General features: G+C 44.6%; 3 protein-coding genes across 5 annotated transcripts in view; 1 reads left to right on the top strand and 2 right to left on the bottom strand.

Annotated features, from left to right (window-relative positions):
• LOC133130269 (DENN domain-containing protein 4C-like) overlaps positions 1-1,924 on the bottom strand; it is a 41,781-nt gene extending 39,857 nt beyond the window's left edge. The window contains exon 1 of the mRNA XM_061244720.1: positions 1,586-1,924. The gene's annotated coding sequence lies outside the window, so the exon portion shown is untranslated. The remainder of the gene's footprint in view (positions 1-1,585) is intronic.
• A 3,034-nt stretch (positions 1,925-4,958) lies between these two features.
• LOC133130298 (apoptosis-associated speck-like protein containing a CARD) lies at positions 4,959-6,960 on the bottom strand. Its single transcript, XM_061244776.1, has 3 exons — positions 6,679-6,960; positions 6,176-6,244; positions 4,959-5,887 (listed from the first exon to the last, which is right to left on the bottom strand). The coding sequence occupies exons 1-3, from the start codon at positions 6,926-6,928 to the stop codon at positions 5,625-5,627; spliced, it is 582 nt and encodes a 193-aa protein (XP_061100760.1). The 5' UTR covers positions 6,929-6,960; the 3' UTR covers positions 4,959-5,624.
• A 7,981-nt stretch (positions 6,961-14,941) lies between these two features.
• LOC133130279 (WD40 repeat-containing protein SMU1-like) overlaps positions 14,942-17,500 on the top strand; it is a 14,655-nt gene continuing 12,096 nt past the window's right edge. Inside the window, exons 1-4 of one of the 3 annotated variants that reach the window (XM_061244745.1) lie at positions 14,942-15,135; positions 15,872-16,082; positions 16,329-16,481; positions 17,441-17,500. The exon at positions 17,441-17,500 is cut by the window's right edge and continues 51 nt beyond it. In XM_061244745.1, the coding sequence (XP_061100729.1) occupies positions 15,110-15,135; positions 15,872-16,082; positions 16,329-16,481; positions 17,441-17,500 (450 nt within the window). In that variant the 5' untranslated portion in view covers positions 14,942-15,109. Of the gene's footprint in view, positions 15,136-15,201; positions 15,713-15,871; positions 16,083-16,328; positions 16,482-17,440 lie in introns of those variants that run through there. The other 2 variants (XM_061244746.1, XM_061244747.1) reach the window with 2 other exon arrangements.

The raw sequence follows: 17,500 nt of genomic DNA, 5'->3' as shown, positions 1-17,500 counted from the left end.
GTTTACCCGCCAAACCCGTACCGCTTACCCGCCAAACCCGTACCGTTTACCCGCCAAACCCGTACCGCTTACCCGCTAAACCCATATCATTCACCCGTACCGTTTACCCGCCAAGTCCACCTTAACCCGCTGCTGCTGCTGCTGTTCTGAGACGCTTTTACGCCGTCTTACAGGCCGGGCAGAATACAACTTCCCCTGCCAAGCTGTCACGGGAACTCGTGCAGGAGTTAAACCTGCAGACACAGCGCCCCCTCCAGGACTGGAGTTAAACCTGCAGACACAGCGCCCCCTCCAGGACTGGAGTTAAACCTGCAGACACTGTGGCCCTCCAGGACTAGAGTTAAACCTGCAGACACAGCACCCCCTCCAGGACTGGAGTTAAACCTGCAGACACTGTGGCCCTCCAGGACTGGTATATATATATTTATATATGTGTATAAAATGGTAATAACACACAATTGCTTTCCAGTCCTGTATACGCATATCTGATCTGACTCTCAGTCCATACAAGAAATTATATTACATTAATGGCATTTGGCACACGCTCTTAGCCAGAGCGAGGTACAGTTGATTAGACTAAGCAGGAGACAACCCTGCAACGCAGGGTTAAGGGCCTTGCTCAAGGGCCCAACGGCTGTGCGGATCTTATTGTGGCTACACCGGGTCATGTACCTTAACCACTACGCTACAGGCCGCCCCACCGAAATAAAACAAGAGGCCGTGGTATGGTGTTTGCAAAAAGCCACTATGACCGGACAATACTATTCACGAAAAACTCAATATTTAAGCATAAATTACGGTTTATATGTGTGCCTTGGAATGTCAGGAGTTATGTGAAGCACGGACTCATACTTCCAGTAACAGGCTTGTTGCCAAGGCGATGTCAGAGCTTCGGCTGTCGTGCTAATATAACTATGAATGCTAACAGGCTACTGAAGCGGACAGGACAGTGTGTGTGTGTGTGTGTGTGTGTGTGTGTGTGTGTGTGTGTGTGCCTTGCGATGGATTGGCGACCTGTCCTGGTTCTTTTGCTTCTCACCCAATGGATGCTGGGATATAATAATAAATAACAAAATACAATATAAAATACACCGAAGGTCGAAAAGTGAAAGAACACAAACAACCATAAACTCTTTTAAATGTACAGCATATATTATTATGTGCTGCAAATATCCATTTTAACCTGTTGGTCCTAAACTGACACACCTTGAACACCTGTGCGCTTACGATGCAGTTGTACAGAGCAAACTGTCAGTTAAGGGTCAGTACTCAAAACAGCACCGTTTCAAACTCACTTCTTCTTTCAGCACCGAAGACCTGTATTCTGGTTCCGTGCCTGTTGCTAACCTAGCCGGGCTGTGTCACGCGAGCCCTCCCTGCGGTCTCTACTCTTGTATAAAGTTGTCGAGTACAAAGACGAATGTTAAAACGCGCGCACACACTGGGGAGCATGTATCACACACATCCGTAGCCAAAATTTCGACCAAAAATGCAAAGTTTCCCTTTCCCATCAAATAATGACACCAACCCGTTTTTGTTCATCGCCGAACCCGATGTTGACTCGTCGAAGCAAACGAACACTTACCTGCTGGTTCACACAGCCAGAGGACAGATCGCTGACATTTAGGTCTAAGGCAACTTGCTCCTTTCACCTGCGAGAATGATTCCCTCCGTGTCGTAGATCTAAAAAGGGCGCTTGCAGCATCAAATTATGATATAGACTCACGGAGAATGCATTAAAACTTCCCTTACTACATCTAGAATTATGTTATCCGTGTACGCTTTTGTGAGCGGTCGCCATGTTTCTATTTATTTATCGTTTTTACTTATCGCAGCTCTCGGGTTCCCCAGTGTCCGCGGCTAGAGCGGAATTGGAACCGCCCAGAAGCGTAGTGACAGTGAAGTACGTTTTCCGGGTATTTCCAACAGATTTGAAATAGCGCGGATGCAAAATCCAGTTGCAACAGGTGTCATGAAATAGCCTAGCTACTTTTCTATTGTTCTTTCTGCATCGTGCACTACAAACTGGTTTTTCGGGGAAAGCCGTTTTCACTTGGAATTAAGTTGTTGTGTTGGGTTGTCTCACACGTCAACCAACAAAGTTCCCGGCACTGAGTAGACTACCGAAATGATCACCATTTCGTTTGGACTGATTTCGTGGCATATTTGAAATAGGCTTTTGCTGCTAAATCGTGCAACAATTTGCACTTAGCATGGGTACCTAGCCTACCACAAAACCGGAGGCATCATCTAGAATAACGAATTATATCTTCAATTAATGTTGGCCTACACACTTTACGTCTATAGGCGACAGCCCGTAGTGAAACCCATTCATTCACTGGTTTATGTTTCTGCTCAATTTACAAACTTGGACTAGACACATAACACCAACGCCTGCGACGTTGGATGGCAAGAGAACATTTCATTGAAAAGAACTCTGGCGCCCTCGTGTGGATTACGCTGACATGGCATTGCATTTAACATTCTATGGGAAACGGAGTGTTCAGTTTAAACCAGGTGATGACTCAAATGACCTCTGCGTCGTAGCTCATTGAATTTCCCGGGCTCGAATGGGAATGGAATTCGAGATTTTCGGGGTGATATAGTACCCTACTAGTACCCTAGATTTATTTTAATATGATTGAATAAGCCAATTTCCAATATGCTAAAGGTTGTTTTTCAGGCTAAACTAGGCCTACTAATCTGTTGTTACACATGTTGTCACATTTTTTTATTCGCAAACAAGCCTCATTTACGTGAATGTTTTTAGAGGGTGGAAATTATTTTAACTAGAGCCGTTTGATCGTTTTTCATAGAAGGCTCTGTGGCGCACGCTGTATACACTGTTGCGTCACGCTTAAAGTGTTCCGATTCAGAACCTTACCGTAGTCTTTCAGCTGTAACGAAGTTCATCTAGAATATGTGGGCAAACGAGGGTGACTTCATACCCCTATTTTAATTTGTCTTATTTTTTAGTCTAAATTCGCTACACAGACACAGTGACTAACCAAACCTACAAGCCAACGAGAACAAGAGTGCGATGTATAGCCCACTAAAGAAAAAGATGATCGTCAAGTCTGTGAAAGCAGGTAGGCGGATATATATATATTTTTTGTTGTTGTTGTTGTTGTTGTTGTTGTTGTTGAAGTGTTCAGCGAAGCTAATGTGACCTTTGTGGCTGATTATGATCTACAGTGTAATCCGTAAATATTTGGACAGTGGCACTGTACTCCAGCATATTGGATTTAAAATGAAAATATAAAGAAGAGGCTGAAATGCACCTTTAATTTGAGGGTATATATATCATTCAGTGAAATGCCACCAAACGCATTGGGCAGTGCCTCATCTAACGGCAAGGCAATGATCTAAAAAATACACCAGTGCTCTCTTTCTTCTGAAAGATGGTCCAAACAGTTTATCATTTTGCCTGTCTTGTTTTTTTTTGTGCTTATTTCTCAGCCTCATAGCAGCTTCCTTAATAATAATAATAATAATAAACTTTATTTATAAAGCACATTTAAAACAACCATGGTTGACCAAAGTGCTGTACAAAACAAAACCAGGCTAAAATGAAATAAAATGAAATGACTGCTTGACTGCTTTCTTATACCTGCGCTAAGGAAAAAACAGGAATTGTACCACTGTCCAAATACTTATGGACAGTACTATGCATTGAAAAGAGATAATGAGATTATGCTTTGTAACACACACATATAACGTTTTTTCTCTCCGCTATTTCAACGAAGCGGGGGTCGGCTCGGCGAAACGGCAAGACGAGAATCCAGTCGGAGCCGGGGACGGTCTGAAGTCCGGCCCCGTCTATTCTGGCGAGCCCACCGCCGCCGCCAACCGGTGGAGAGGCCTGCGGAAGCCCGGCAGCTCCTGGCTCAACGTGGTGGTGCCAAAGCTACCCCTCGCTCGGGAGAACAACGTCAGCGAGTACCAGGACCATTTCAAGGCCTGGCCGGTGTTAGCCGTGCGCAGGCGCCGGCCGGCGGACTGCATCCGCCTGAAGGGCGATATCGACCTGCTCACCAACTACGCCAACGTCTACCGGGGCGCGAGGGGCGAGGTGGCAAAGTTAGCCCGGCACCGCGTCACCATGGGCACCGACGGGTGCCCCTTCGACTCGTTCTCCGAGTACCAGGACACTTACAAGGCCTGGTCGGTCCCACCAGCCAAGCCACACAAGCCGGTGGACTACATGGCCCAGGGCGACGTGGAGTTTGTGACCGACTACGCCCGGGAGTACAAGGCCTATAAGGTCCAGAAGAGGCTCCCCATCATCCACCTGGAGCAGACCGCCATGCCCGTGGGCCCCTTCCAGAAGATCACCTCCTACCGGCACGACTTCGCCTGCAAGACCACCGCCAAACGGCCCCCGGGCCGGCCCGCGGGGGGCGAGACCGCGCTCCTGACCAGGCGGCGGCCGGCGGGCACAGAGACGCGCCGCGCGCCACACCCTCGCTCCGAGCGAGTCTGAAAGAACAGCACGGGTTGTAGATAGACCCCATTGTCTTACAATGGGTGCGAAGATCAACGCAATTGATTCAGGGAATGGAGGAACCTCTAATGAAAAAAATGCGTGGCTTTCTTTTGTAGTGCTCGATTGGCCATTTTTTCTGACTAAAGTCTTACTTTTTAAAACCACTTCAGATTAAGGGCTGATTTGCTATATCATTCCATTAAAAAACTAAACTACCTCACCTTTCTGTATATTTTTAGTGAACATTGAATAGGTGCCTAAAACATACAAGTAGCATTGAGCCCCTGGCAAACGAGGTTCACTTTGTACAACCCCAATATTGGCGAAATGAAGCATTTTGATATGTTGCAAATAAACAATATTCCATAACAAACATGTATGCTGCTTTGCTCTGTACATATAACTACTGGCGTATAATAAATTCAAAGTAAATTAACAACAGCAGAAAAAAAAAAAAAAAAACATTACACGGTTATTGATTTGTCAATCTTTTTAATTATGAAACATTATAAAATGTACGTCTGCGTACTGAGAAAAAAGCAGGTAGAAAAACGTGAAATATTTTCAAAAGGAATAATTCAGTGAATCACTTTCTTAGCAGAGACATTAGATCAGCACCATCTGCCAGATGTTGAAGCAGTGCAGGGCACTAAATTAGTTGTTTGGTTTGAAAAGCTTTGTGTGTTGAGTGTAGAGATTCCAGAACATCTGTCCATAAAGTTAATTTGCTACTCTCCCTGCTCTGCCGGGCCTGGTGTTCTGCCTGGTCTACGCACAGAAGTGACTGGCAGTGCAGAAATGGAACCAGGTGCCTTACGAAGAAGACAATGGCAACAAAGACGCAGTCAACTGTGCTCCAGCCTTCGCTGGTGCCATTGAACAGGGCTCCCCAACCCTGCTCCTGGAGATCGACCATCCAGAAGGTTATCACTTCAACTCCTAACAAAGCACAGCTCATTCAACAGCTAGAGCAGGGCTGCCCAACCCTGTTCCCGGAGAACTATTAGCTGCTCAACAAACATCTCTATAGCCATTGTATGAGGGGTGTTTTGTTAAAGGCATATCATAATCACAATAATCACCAATGTTATTGCATGTTTTCCTCATATCCTGCAGCTGTAATGTGACAGAGGTGGGGTTAATTCCCTCTCAGGTCTCCCATCAGGTACAGTTCTTCCGTTTCCAGAATCTTGACCAGCTCATCTTTTGCCTTCTCTCCAATTCGGAAAATGACATCATGCATAAGCTTCCTCATTTGGTCTTCAGATGTTTTTTCGCATAGAATCAGGCTGTACATTTCAGAGACGATGAATTTCTTATGAAGAAGGTGATCTAGAATGGATTTCACTGCGGTCACCCTCTTAATCAGCTGAACTTGGTTCTTGTCCACAAAATGGTCACCTGTTGAGAAACAGAAATTGGTTATGCATAATTTAGGATTTACGATGTAACATTCCTTCACATTTTTAAGTAAAATGTGACCTCAGAGTTTGTGCTGAGTTTGTGTGTGGTCTGATGAGGTCATGCAAAATACTGTATGCGTGTCTGCAGGATTCAGCGCGTAGGGCTATTGGCCCATCTAATATGGGGGTGGGGGGTCTCCCACAAAACAATGTTGTAAAATGTTGTAAAACGAAGAGTGTCGGTGACGTTTTTCCAGCGCGGATACGGATTTTCATTCACACCGACCTTCCGTCAGTTCGGTGTTGGAGCTCGTGGCGCTTCCAGGCGGGCGCTCTGCTCCCGCGACTGGCGCCCCTAGGAAAGCAGAGTAGCCTATCATTGGTACCTGCGCCGCGTTTGGCCGTAGTCACTTTTAAACATTATTTATATAACGTATTTTAAAACATCATATTTATTTTGAATAGCCTAAGCAATTGTCTAAGAACATTATAACCATTAGGCCATGTAAAATAATAATAACAATAATAATAATAATAATAATAATAATAAACTATGTCATACGCGACACTTTCATGAAGTAGGCTAATGCTTCCTACATACCCTTTTAAAATGGTTTCGGTTTATATTATCTGAAAGCACAACCACAAACCGTCGGTATGTAAAGCAAGAAGTTTGTGAGTCTATGAGCAAAAAGTGAATCTGAAAGTAGGCTACTTATTTCTGGAGATTGCATATTTACTTATAAAGAGATTGCATATTTAATTTACCCACCTCCAATTAGTACTTACGATCGTTTTCTAACTCTTCCGCTTCGTCGTGTAACTCTATCGCCCTCAGGACTTCAGCAGTGCCAGCGATAGCGCGGCTCGTCGTAAACTTGCTAACTAGCCTTCGCGTGATCTGCACGGTCGTCTCGTTTTCAATCAGACCATATCCGATAATCTTCAGTTCACTCAGTTTGTGCTTAAATCGAAGTAAGTTGTCGGAGGAGAGATTGTCCAACGCTTCGATAATACGCTCTCTAACAGTCTTTGGCATACTGTACTACCAGGCGCATGCAAATCTTAAAATGGCGCGGGAGGGGGGCAGTCCAGAAACGCGACTAGTCGGAATCTGCTACCTCATAGATATTGCTGGTTTTGTTTCTGTTTTGTGTGTGTGTGTAATATACAGTTTACAGGCTTTCGCTGCCGATAGGCCATAGTGTAATATATCCAGTGCAGTCAATAAGTAGGCCAATTTGGTTGGACAATGACACATTTTTTGCCGTTTTGGCTCTGTACTCCAGCAAACTGAATATGAAATAAGACAATTAATATGACGTAATATTATGAAGTGTCATAATATTAATAATCACATCATATTTGGTGATTAATTTTGTTCATTTAGTTATCTCAGGTTCTCTGATATTGTCATATTGACTGTGAAGGTCACTCAACCCAAAATCATCGCTTTAAATTTTGGGGAAAATATTGGAAGGGCCTTATTGTCCTCATGCCAGTAGCATGGACTCTAGTTACCCACATTTTGTACATACATAAATTGTTTTGGAACAAATATCACTTATTTTGTTATATGGCTTTTGTTATATGTTTATTTCTTAAAAATAAACATTTTATTGTCCATTTCATGGGGGGGAATAAAGGACGTATTGTATTCTTATATTGACTTCCAAACAAGTGCATTTTATGTTTTGGTAACAGGGTTGAACAAAATACCGCCACCATAAGCAGAGAAACCTTGTAAAAAAACCTGAAACCTGAAATTTACCTGAGACTGGTGACCACGTTTTTTGAATGGCTTAAAACACGTTTTACTGGATTCAATTTAGCAAAATGGCCGAATTGTGACATCTTTACATACTGTCCTTTAATAACTCTTTAAAAAATATATATAAATCTTATTAATAGTAAGGGGTAATGTAACTACATTATTAGGTGTCCAGCACCTGAAATACACCTTACTTGTAACATTAAAGGTTTTTTTGGGGGGATTTTTTGTAATTGTATAGGCCGGCCCACGGGGGGCGAGACCGCGCTCCTGACCAGGCCCACGGGGGGGGGGGGGGGGAGACCGCGCTCCTGACCAGGCCCACGGGGGGGGGATGAGACCGCGCTCCTGACTAGGCCCACAGGGGGGGATGAGACCGCGCTCCTGACCAGGCCCACGGGGGGGGGGGGGGGGGGGAGACCGCGCTCCTGACCAGGCCCACGGGGGGGGGGGGGGGGGGGGGGGAGACCGCGCTCCTGACCAGGCCCAGGGGGGGCGAGACCGCGCTCCTGACCAGGCCCAGGGGGGATGAGACCGCGCTCCTGACCAGGCCCAGGGGGGGGGCGAGACCGCGCTCCTGACCAGGCGGCGGCCGGCGGGCGCAGAGACACGCCGCGTGCCACACCCTCGCTCCGAGCGAGTCTGAAAGAACAGCACGGGTTGTAGATAGACCCCATTGTCTTACAATGGGTGCGAAGATCAACGCAATGAATTCAGGGAATGGAGGAACCTCTAATGAAAAAAATACGTGGCTTTCTTTTGTAGTGCTCGATTGGCCATTTTTTCTGACTAAAGTCTTACTTTTTGAAACCACTTCAGATTAAGGGCTGATTTAAATGGTAAATGGTAAATGGCAGGCATTTATATAGTGCCTTTATCCAAAGCGCTGTACAATTGATGCTTCTCATTCACCCATTCATACACACATTCACACACCGACGGCGATTGGCTGCCATGCAAGGCACCGAACAGCTCGTCAGGAGCATTTGGGGGTTAGGTGTCTTGCTCAGGGACACTTCGACACAGCCCAGGCGGGGGATCGAACCAGCAACCCTCCGATTGCCGGACGACTGCTCTTACTGCCTGAGCCAGGTCATCCCAATGATTTGCTATTGTCGTGTCTAGGAAACAACAGAGTCCAAATCTTCAATTTGTCGAAAAACATCTTCGCGAGGGAAAAGACGACACCAGGCAGCAAGATCTTCAGGAAAATCAGACTTTATTAGCACACGTGCATAAAGCCGGATCAGCTCTCCAGAACTGAACCCCGACTGGCATTTGTACACCCATTTTATACACAGTTACTCCACCTACAACTCCTCCTCAAACCGCATTCTGGCAAATCACCCACACTTTTCTTATCGTAACTCCTCCCAACGCTCCTCCCACAACGTCATTGTGGCAAATTGCCAACGGTCCTTATGCTCTGCCAACTCTGTACAAAGTTCAGGGCATTCTGCCAACTACGTGTCCTCACTTCACCCCGCACCTGCTCTTGGCAAACTACCAGACCTCAGAAAGTTCTGGATGCCCTCCCTCTAACACGTCATCCATACACGTCACTCTGTATCTTTCGATTTTATAAGACAAACTAAGCAGCAGTAATCATTGAAAATATACAGACAAACTAAACATTTCATTAATATTCACTTCTAATATACTTTTCTAATCTACAGACATACTAAACATTTGATTAATTATTCTCTTCTAAGGGAGTAAATGTAAGTAGCATTCTTTGCTCTCATTTCGACAGTTTTCACTGTGATTTCTTGCGTTTTTATAAGCTCAGCTATAATTAATGTTCTAGGTCAAATAGATACACTCCTGGCATAAAACATCGAGAGTCCCGGAGAAATCAGCTGTATAGTCATATCTTGCTCTGCCCATGTCCTTGACAGTTTGGTCTACACAGTTCAAGACGGGGGCCCCCCCCTGCCAGCTGGCTGGGCTCACCGTGTAATCCGAGCACAATTTAGCAGTTAATCAGTTTGAAACTATACAGGGTACATATCATACTTTAATACAGATATATTGATAAACTTTTAGCACACATCGTCAAGAGTTTTGGAGGAACCAGCCTGCTCACTAAGGCGGAGTCTGATTTTGACTTGTGATTGGTTATCATGCTTTTAGGAGGGAGATCTTTCGTTCTGTGAATTTTCCCCTACACTATATCATTCCATTTTAAAAAAATCACACTAAACTACCTCACCTTTCTGTATATTTTTAGTGAACATTGAATAGGTGCCTAAAACATACAAGTAGCATTGAGCCCCTGGCAAACGTCAATCTTTTTACTTATGAAACATTATAAAATGTACGTCTGCGTACTGAGAAAAAAGCAGGTAGGAAAAACGTGGCCATAAACGTGGCCTGCCTCAGCTCATATGAAATATTTTCAAAAGGAATAATTCAGTGAATCACTTTCTTAGCAGAGACATTAGATCAGCACCATCTGCCAGATGTTGAAGCAGTGCAGGGCACTAAATTAGTGGTTTGGTTTGAAAAGCTTTGTGTGTTGAGTGCAGAGATTCCAGAACATCTGTCCATAAAGTGAATTTGCTACTCTCCCTGCTCTGCCGGGCCTGGTGTTCTGCCTGGTCTACGCACAGAAGTGACTGGCAGTGCAGAAATGGAACCAGGTGCCTTACGAAGAAGACAATGGCAACAAAGACACAGTCAACTGTGCTCCAGCCTTCGCTGGTGCCATTGAACAGGGCTCCCCAACCCTGCTCCTGGAGATCGACCATCCAGAAGGTTATCACTTCAACTCCTAACAAAGCACAGCTCATTCAACAGCTAGAGCAGGGCTGCCCAACCCTGTTCCCGGAGAACTATTAGCTGCTCAACAAACATCTCTATAGCCATTGTATGAGGGGTGTTTTGTTTAGAACAGCATTTCATGTGTATTTTGCTAGTTTCTGGATGTGATGCTTTGACTTATGGTAGAACCTATGGACTTGTAAGTCGCTTTTGATTAAAAGCGTCTGCCAAATGACTAAAATGTAAATGTAATGTTGTTAAAGGCATATCAATCCCAATAATCACCAATGTTACTGCATGTTTTCCTCATATCCTGCAGCTGTAATGTGACAGAGGTGGGGTTAATTCCCTCTCAGGTCTCCCATCAGGTACAGTTCTTCCGTTTCCAGAATCTTGACCAGCTCATCTTTTGCCTTCACTCCAATTCGGAAAATGACATCATGCATAAGCTTCCTCATTTGGTCTTCAGATGTTTTTTCGCATAGAATCAGGTTGTACATTTCAGAGACGATGAATTTCTTATGAAGAAGGTGATCTAGAATGGATTTCACTGCGGTCACCCTCTTAATCAGCTGAACTTGGTTCTTGTCCACAAAATGGTCACCTGTTGAGAAACAGAAATTGGTTATGCATAATTTAGGATTTACGATGTAACATTCCTTCACATTTTTAAGTAAAATGTGACCTCAGAGTTTGTGCTGAGTTTGTGTGTGGTCTGATGAGGTCATGCAAAATACTGTATGCGTGTCTGCAGGATTCAGCGCGTAGGGCTATTGGCCCATCTAATATGGGGGTGGGGGGTCTCCCACAAAACAATGTTGTAAAATGTTGTAAAACGAAGAGTGTCGGTGACGTTTTTCCAGCGCGGATACGGATTTTCATTCACACCGACCTTCCGTCAGTTCGGTGTTGGAGCTCGTGGCGCTTCCAGGCGGGCGCTCCGCTCCCGCGACTGGCGCCCCTAGGAAAGCAGAGTAGCCAATCATTGGTACCTGCGCCGCGTTTGGCCGTAGTCACTTTTAAACATTATTTATACAACGTATTTTTAAATTATATTTATTTTGAATAGCCTAAGCAATTGTCTAAGAACATTATAACTATTAGGCCATGTAAAATAATAACGCGACACTTTCATGAAGTAGGCTAATTCTTCCTACATACCCATTTAAAATAGTTTCGTTTATATTATCTGAAAGCACAACCACAGACCGTCGGTATGTAAAGCAAGCAGTTTGAGAGTCTAGAGCAGAAAGTGAATCTGAAAGTAAGCTATTTCTGGAGAAAAAAAAGACAGATTTCATATTTAATTTACCCACCTCCAATTAGTACTTACGATCATTTCCATCGTTTTCTAAATCATCCGCTTCGTCGTATAGCTCCATCGCCCTCAGGACTTCAGCAGTGCGAGCGATAGCGCGGCTCGTCGTTAACGTGCTAACTAGCCTTCGCGTGACCTGCACGGTTTTCTCGTGTTGAATCTTACCATACCCGATAATCTTCAGTTCACTCAGTTTGTGCTTAAATCGAAGTAAGTCGTCGTCGGAGAGATAGTCCAACGCATCGTTAATACGCTCTATAACAGTCTTTGGCATGCTGTACTACCAGATTAAAGGCGCGTATAGACAACAGTAAACTGTACTAAACCTTACAATGTTAAAATGGCGCGGGACATTCAAACCAGTTTCCTTGTTAAATACGTCTGTATACGTATACGCAGATTCCGACCAATCGCGTTTCTAGACTGCCCTGGGACAATGACACGGGTGCGTGGGGGTTGGACCCAAAATGCACGACTCAGAAATCATGGTTAAAGTCCCGTTATGGCTTTATTCGGGACGAATCCCAGGAGCGGTCAAAACAAGCAAAGTCCATACACGAAGATCCAGCCAAACAAATAACAAACAAACAAAAAGCACGGTGCCGAGGGAAGAGGGAAACTCGTAGTCGGTAGACGTGCAGGGAGGTCCGGTAGCAGGAGAGCTGTCAGCGGGGCAGCTGAACAGGCGGACGGCAGGCAGAGGCGTAGTCGTGGGCGAAGCGGGAGTCGAAACCATGAAACAATCAGCGAAGCAAAAATACAAAACGGTAGGCGAGGACGTGGTCAAAAACAAACAGTGGTCAACAAAACAGAAATCAATAAACAATGGTCGGTAACAGGCTTGGATCGTAACGTGTACTCAACCAGTAAATAATGCTCAAGCGTTGCGTGGTAAACAGAGGCAGACAATTTCGCAGTGAACAGTTGCGCGACTGGGCTATAAATGCGGGTGTAGACAGGTGTAGACAATTAGTTAGAGCGTATGGAAATGGAAAACAGGTACGATGGATGACAAGTTAAACAAGGTGATTAGTAATCGTTAGTAATAAACCTATCCTGCCCTAGCATTAGTAAATTAGTAAATGACATGCACGAGAAACGTAAGGTAACATGAACACATGATTAGTTTGTTAGTTTCTACCCAATCCTGATCTAGCGTTAGTAGTTTTAGTAAATAGACAAATGGAAACAATTAGGGAGTGAATGACAGAAAGAGAGAGAGAGAGAAAAGGCGGAACGCAAGGTTTGCGGAAAGACATGTAAAAGTGTATGCATAAACAACGACCAGTTAACGTAACAATAAACATAAATCAAAACATAACACAAAGCGAAACTAAGACGATAACCACTCAACAAAACAAGGTAATATAATCGTACGAAACATAACTAGACATGACAAGAAAATAAATCGTAACGAAACATAACTAAACAACATGACGAACCTAGACTAACATAATACATGATAAGACACTACGTGACTAAGACAACATGAATAAACATAAAACATGGCAAGAAAGACCTGAAACGTGACATTTTTGCTGTTTTGGCTCTGTACTCCAGCAAATTGAATATGAAATAAGACAATGAATATGACGTGTCATTATGAAGTGTCATAATATTAATAATCACATCATATTTGGTGATTAATTTTGTTCATTTAGTTATCTCATTATTTTTTTCTGCAGGTTCTCTGATATTGTCATATTGACTGTGAAGGTCACTCAACCCAAAATCATAGCTTGAAATTTTTGGGAAGATATTAGAAGGGCCTTATTGTCCTCCTGCCAGTAGCATGGACTCTAGGTACCCACATTTTGTACATACATCAATTGTTTTAGAACAAATATACCTTATTTTGTTATATGGCAATACATTTCTTAAAAATAAACATTTTATTGTCCATTTCATGGGGGGGAATAAAGGATGTATTCATCATGCTTTTTTTATATTGACTTTCAAACAAGTGTGTTTTACGTTTTGTTAACAGGGCTGAGCAAAATGCAGCCATCATAAGCAGAGAAACCTTGTAAAAAAACCTGGAACCTAAAATTAACCTCAGACTGGTGAACACGTTTTTTGAATGGCTTAAAGTTAAATTTTGAAGAGTTGCAAGGACTAGACGGCACCCCAGTTGCGGAATCACCCAGGCCTAATTGTGACATCTTTACATACTGTCCTTTAATAACTCTTTTAAAAAATAGTATTATTATTTATTTTATTTTATTAATAGTAAGGGGTAATGTAACTACATTATTAGGTGTCCAGCACCTGAAATACACCTTACTTGTAACATTAAAGTTTTTTGTAATTGTAATAATTAAGGGGTTCCCATCCAGGAACAAAATTAAGGGGTCCTTATTTTTAATTAAGGGTTAAATTGTGGAGGTCCTATGTGCAGATGCCTGATACTCGTGGGCGTTTTTTATTTTAATTTTATTTTTTTATTAGGCCTACTTCTTTGGCGGTGGCAATTCAGTCACGTGATTACTTTGTTTTTGTTTTTTGTGATTAGTTGATGAATCAGTGCGGAGCGTTCTTTAGTTGGGCAGCATGTGTAGCTTCACATCACATTATGAAATGTAAGTGCCTTAAAACGACATGAATTATACATTACTATGATTAATTCTACATTAATTTACCTACACAAACCATACCAACCACCTTAATTTAAATTAAGTTCCCTTTAAAAGGAAACCAAGGTCCCTTAATGGTCCATGAATGTATGCACGCAAATGATCCATTAAAAACACCTTAATATACATCATTAATAATGAGAAGCTGAATTGTATCCATCCATCCATCCATCCATCCATCCATTATCTGAACCCGCTTATCCTGAACAGGGTCGCAGGGAGGCTGGAGCCTATCCCAGCATACATTGGGCGAAAGGCAGGAATACACCCTGGACAGGTCGCCAGTCCATCGCAGGGCACACACACCATTCATTCACACACTCATACCTACGGGCAATTTAGACTCTTCAATCAGCCTAACCTGCATGTCTTTGGACTGTGGGAGGAAACCGGAGTACCCGGAGGAAACCCACGCAGACACGGGGAGAACATGCAAACTCCGCACAGAGAGGCCCCGGCCGACGGGGATTCGAACCCAGGACCTCCTTGCTGTGAGGCTGAATTGTATGTTAAAGTAAAAAAATAAATAAATAAAGGGATCTGGTGGTGTTATATTTGGCTGCAATATCCGCAGTTTATGTACAACGTGAAATTGAAGAGCACGTGGAGTGGGCGGTCCCGCGTCCGCTCACATGCCGGCGGTGCGAGTCATCTCTGCGGTTTCACACCTGACAGTCTAACGGTAACGTCGCGTAACTCCTCATCTGCAGCGCCGTCCAGGGAATCTGTCACACCATGGCTGTGGAAGTTGAATCCGCAGAGTAAGTTAACCGGAGGATGTTGTTGTTTCATTCGCAATTTGTCTCGCAGTCGCAGTTTACAACAGCGCTAGGAAAACAACGCCAGTCTTCTTCAGTTAAGGCAGAGTGTGCTACGTTGGTTAGCTGGTGAACTATCTGATAGATTTGGTTGCGGATTAGCTAAACAGATTACAGTTACAGTTGTAGCTGTGCTTCAGTCAAGAAATTACTGCCGACATATATTTATTTAGTTAGCACGCTAAATTACTTACAAGAAGCTGTTATTTTCACGTGTTTCATGAATTAACTAATGGAAAAGTTTGAGATTTCTGTAATGGGTACAGATAATTTTGTTTTGTATTCAGTCTTGGTCAATATTGCTCGTCAATTACGGAGAGTTACGGAGCAATTGTGCGCACATTTCCAATTTGACAATTTTTTCTCCTAGTAATTACTTAATTTTGTTAGACGCTTCGGGATTCGACATATCTCCGTTGAGGGGACTTTACGGGCATTTATTCCGATTGCGTGCTTTGATTTAGCACGTTTTTCGCGTCGCCTATGTTCTTCACTTGAATCGCGTCACTCTTCCTCACGGGTAAATACGCCAAATGATATCACCATAGCTACAGCTTTCAGCTAAACCCCAGGATTGAACCTGTCAAAATTGATATATTTATCGGCTACATTTATTTTAATGTGAGTGATATACGCTTGTGTGGCCCCTGTGTAACTGTTGTTGTCCGGGGCGTTGCAGTGTGATCCGCCTGATCATGCAGTTCCTGAAGGAGAACAACTTACATCGGACCCTGGCCACTTTGCAGGAGGAAACCACGGTGTCGCTCAACACGGTGGACAGCATCGAGAGTTTTGTCGCCGACATCAACAACGGCCACTGGGACACCGTCCTGCAGGCTATTCAGTCCCTAACGCTGCCGGACAAAACACTCATCGACCTGTATGAGCAGGTGAGTCCTGTATTTACCTGTATGTCCAGGTGAGTCCTGTATTTACCTGTGTGAGCAGGTGACTCCTGAATTTACCTGTATGACCAGGTGAGTCCCTTATTTACCTGTATGACCAGGTGAGTCCTGTATTTACCTGTATGATGGCGTTTGTGTTGTTCTGAATAAGAGCTTGTGCTACATGTGCCGGGGAGGGACAGGCAGTGTGGTGGAGGACTTGACCCCTGACCCCTGACCCCTGACCCACAGGTGGTTCTGGAGCTGATCGAGCTGAGGGAGCTGGGGGCAGCCCGCTCCCTCCTGAGGCAGTCAGACCCCATGATCGCGCTGAAGCTGACCCAGCCTGGCCGCCACGCCCACCTGGAGGGCCTGCTGGGCCGGCCCCACTTCGACCCACGTGAGGTGAGCCCCAAATCCCCCTCTCCCTGTGCCCCAAATCCCCCTCTCCCTGTGCCATAAATCCCCCTCTCCCTGTGCCCCAAATCCCCCTCTCCCTGTACCCCAAATCCCAATATCCCTGTGCCCCAAATCCCTCTCTCCCTGTGCCCCAAATCCCCCTCTCCCTGTGCCCCAAATCCCCCTCTCCCTGTGCCCCAAATCCCCCACCTCAATGTGCCCCTGACATCATCTCCCTTTATGTTCCTTTCCTTGATTATTAGTTATACCTTTATCCGCTCGGCTCAGAAGCTTTAGGTACATTGTGCAGAGAGAATGTTCTTCACCGAAGCCGAACTCTCAGTATTTCCTGATTAATCCAGTAAAATCCGAGCCCCCTCGTCCTGGCCTCCATCTCTCACGCGCGTCTGATTAAAACGCCCGGCACACTGACCTGTGGCTGTCAGCCTGAAGATGTCATTCTGTCTGCTGTGACACGCCGACGCAAAAACCAGGAATACCAGCTGCTCTTTAGTGTTTTTATCTTGCCGTTGCTGTTGTGTGTGTGTGTGTGTGTGTGTGTGTGTGTGTTTGTGCGTTTGTGTGTGTGTGTGGGTGTGTGTGGGTGTGTTTGTGCGTTTGTGTGTGTGTGTGTGTGTTTGTGCATTTGTGTGTGTGGGTGTGTGTGTGCGTGTGGTGTGTTTTTGTGGTGTGTGCGCTCACATTTTTAATATAAGGCATTAAGTCCAAATCCACACAGATTTGCACAGCAGTTTAGAAATTGATTGAGGTTGTTAAGTACGTAAATGGGAAACTGCAAACTGGATTATATTGTGGGAACATTCCGGGTCCCAGTCATGTATCGTATGTTGCTGGAGTTCCAGTGCTCTCTCTGTCTCCCCCCCCTCTCCCTCTTTCTCTCCCCCCCTCCCCCTCCCCCCTCCCTCTCCCTCTCTCTCTCCCTCTCCCTCTCTCTCTCCACACAGGCCTATGTGGACAGTGGCAGTAAGGAGAAGCGCAGGATGGTCATTGCCCAGGCCCTGGCA

Source organism: Conger conger, chromosome 6 (genome assembly GCF_963514075.1).
Source record: "Conger conger chromosome 6, fConCon1.1, whole genome shotgun sequence".
Classification (NCBI taxonomy): domain Eukaryota; kingdom Metazoa; phylum Chordata; class Actinopteri; order Anguilliformes; family Congridae; genus Conger; species Conger conger.
Note: the sequence above shows the minus strand (reverse complement) of the source record. Positions and strands in the feature narration are given on the sequence as shown.

What these genes read in the sequence shown, in the direction of transcription:
- LOC133130298 (XM_061244776.1), bottom strand. Translation starts at nt 6,928, where the DNA reads ATGCCAAAGACTGTTAGAGAGCGTATTATCGAAGCGTTGGACAATCTC. An exon ending in GGAAGAGTTAGAAAACGATC is followed by an intron (nt 6,245 to 6,678) that starts GTAAGTACTAAT and finishes CTGCTTTCCTAG; the next exon opens with GGGCGCCAGTCGCGGGAGCA. An exon ending in CAACACCGAACTGACGGAAG is followed by an intron (nt 5,888 to 6,175) that starts GTCGGTGTGAAT and finishes GTTTCTCAACAG; the next exon opens with GTGACCATTTTGTGGACAAG.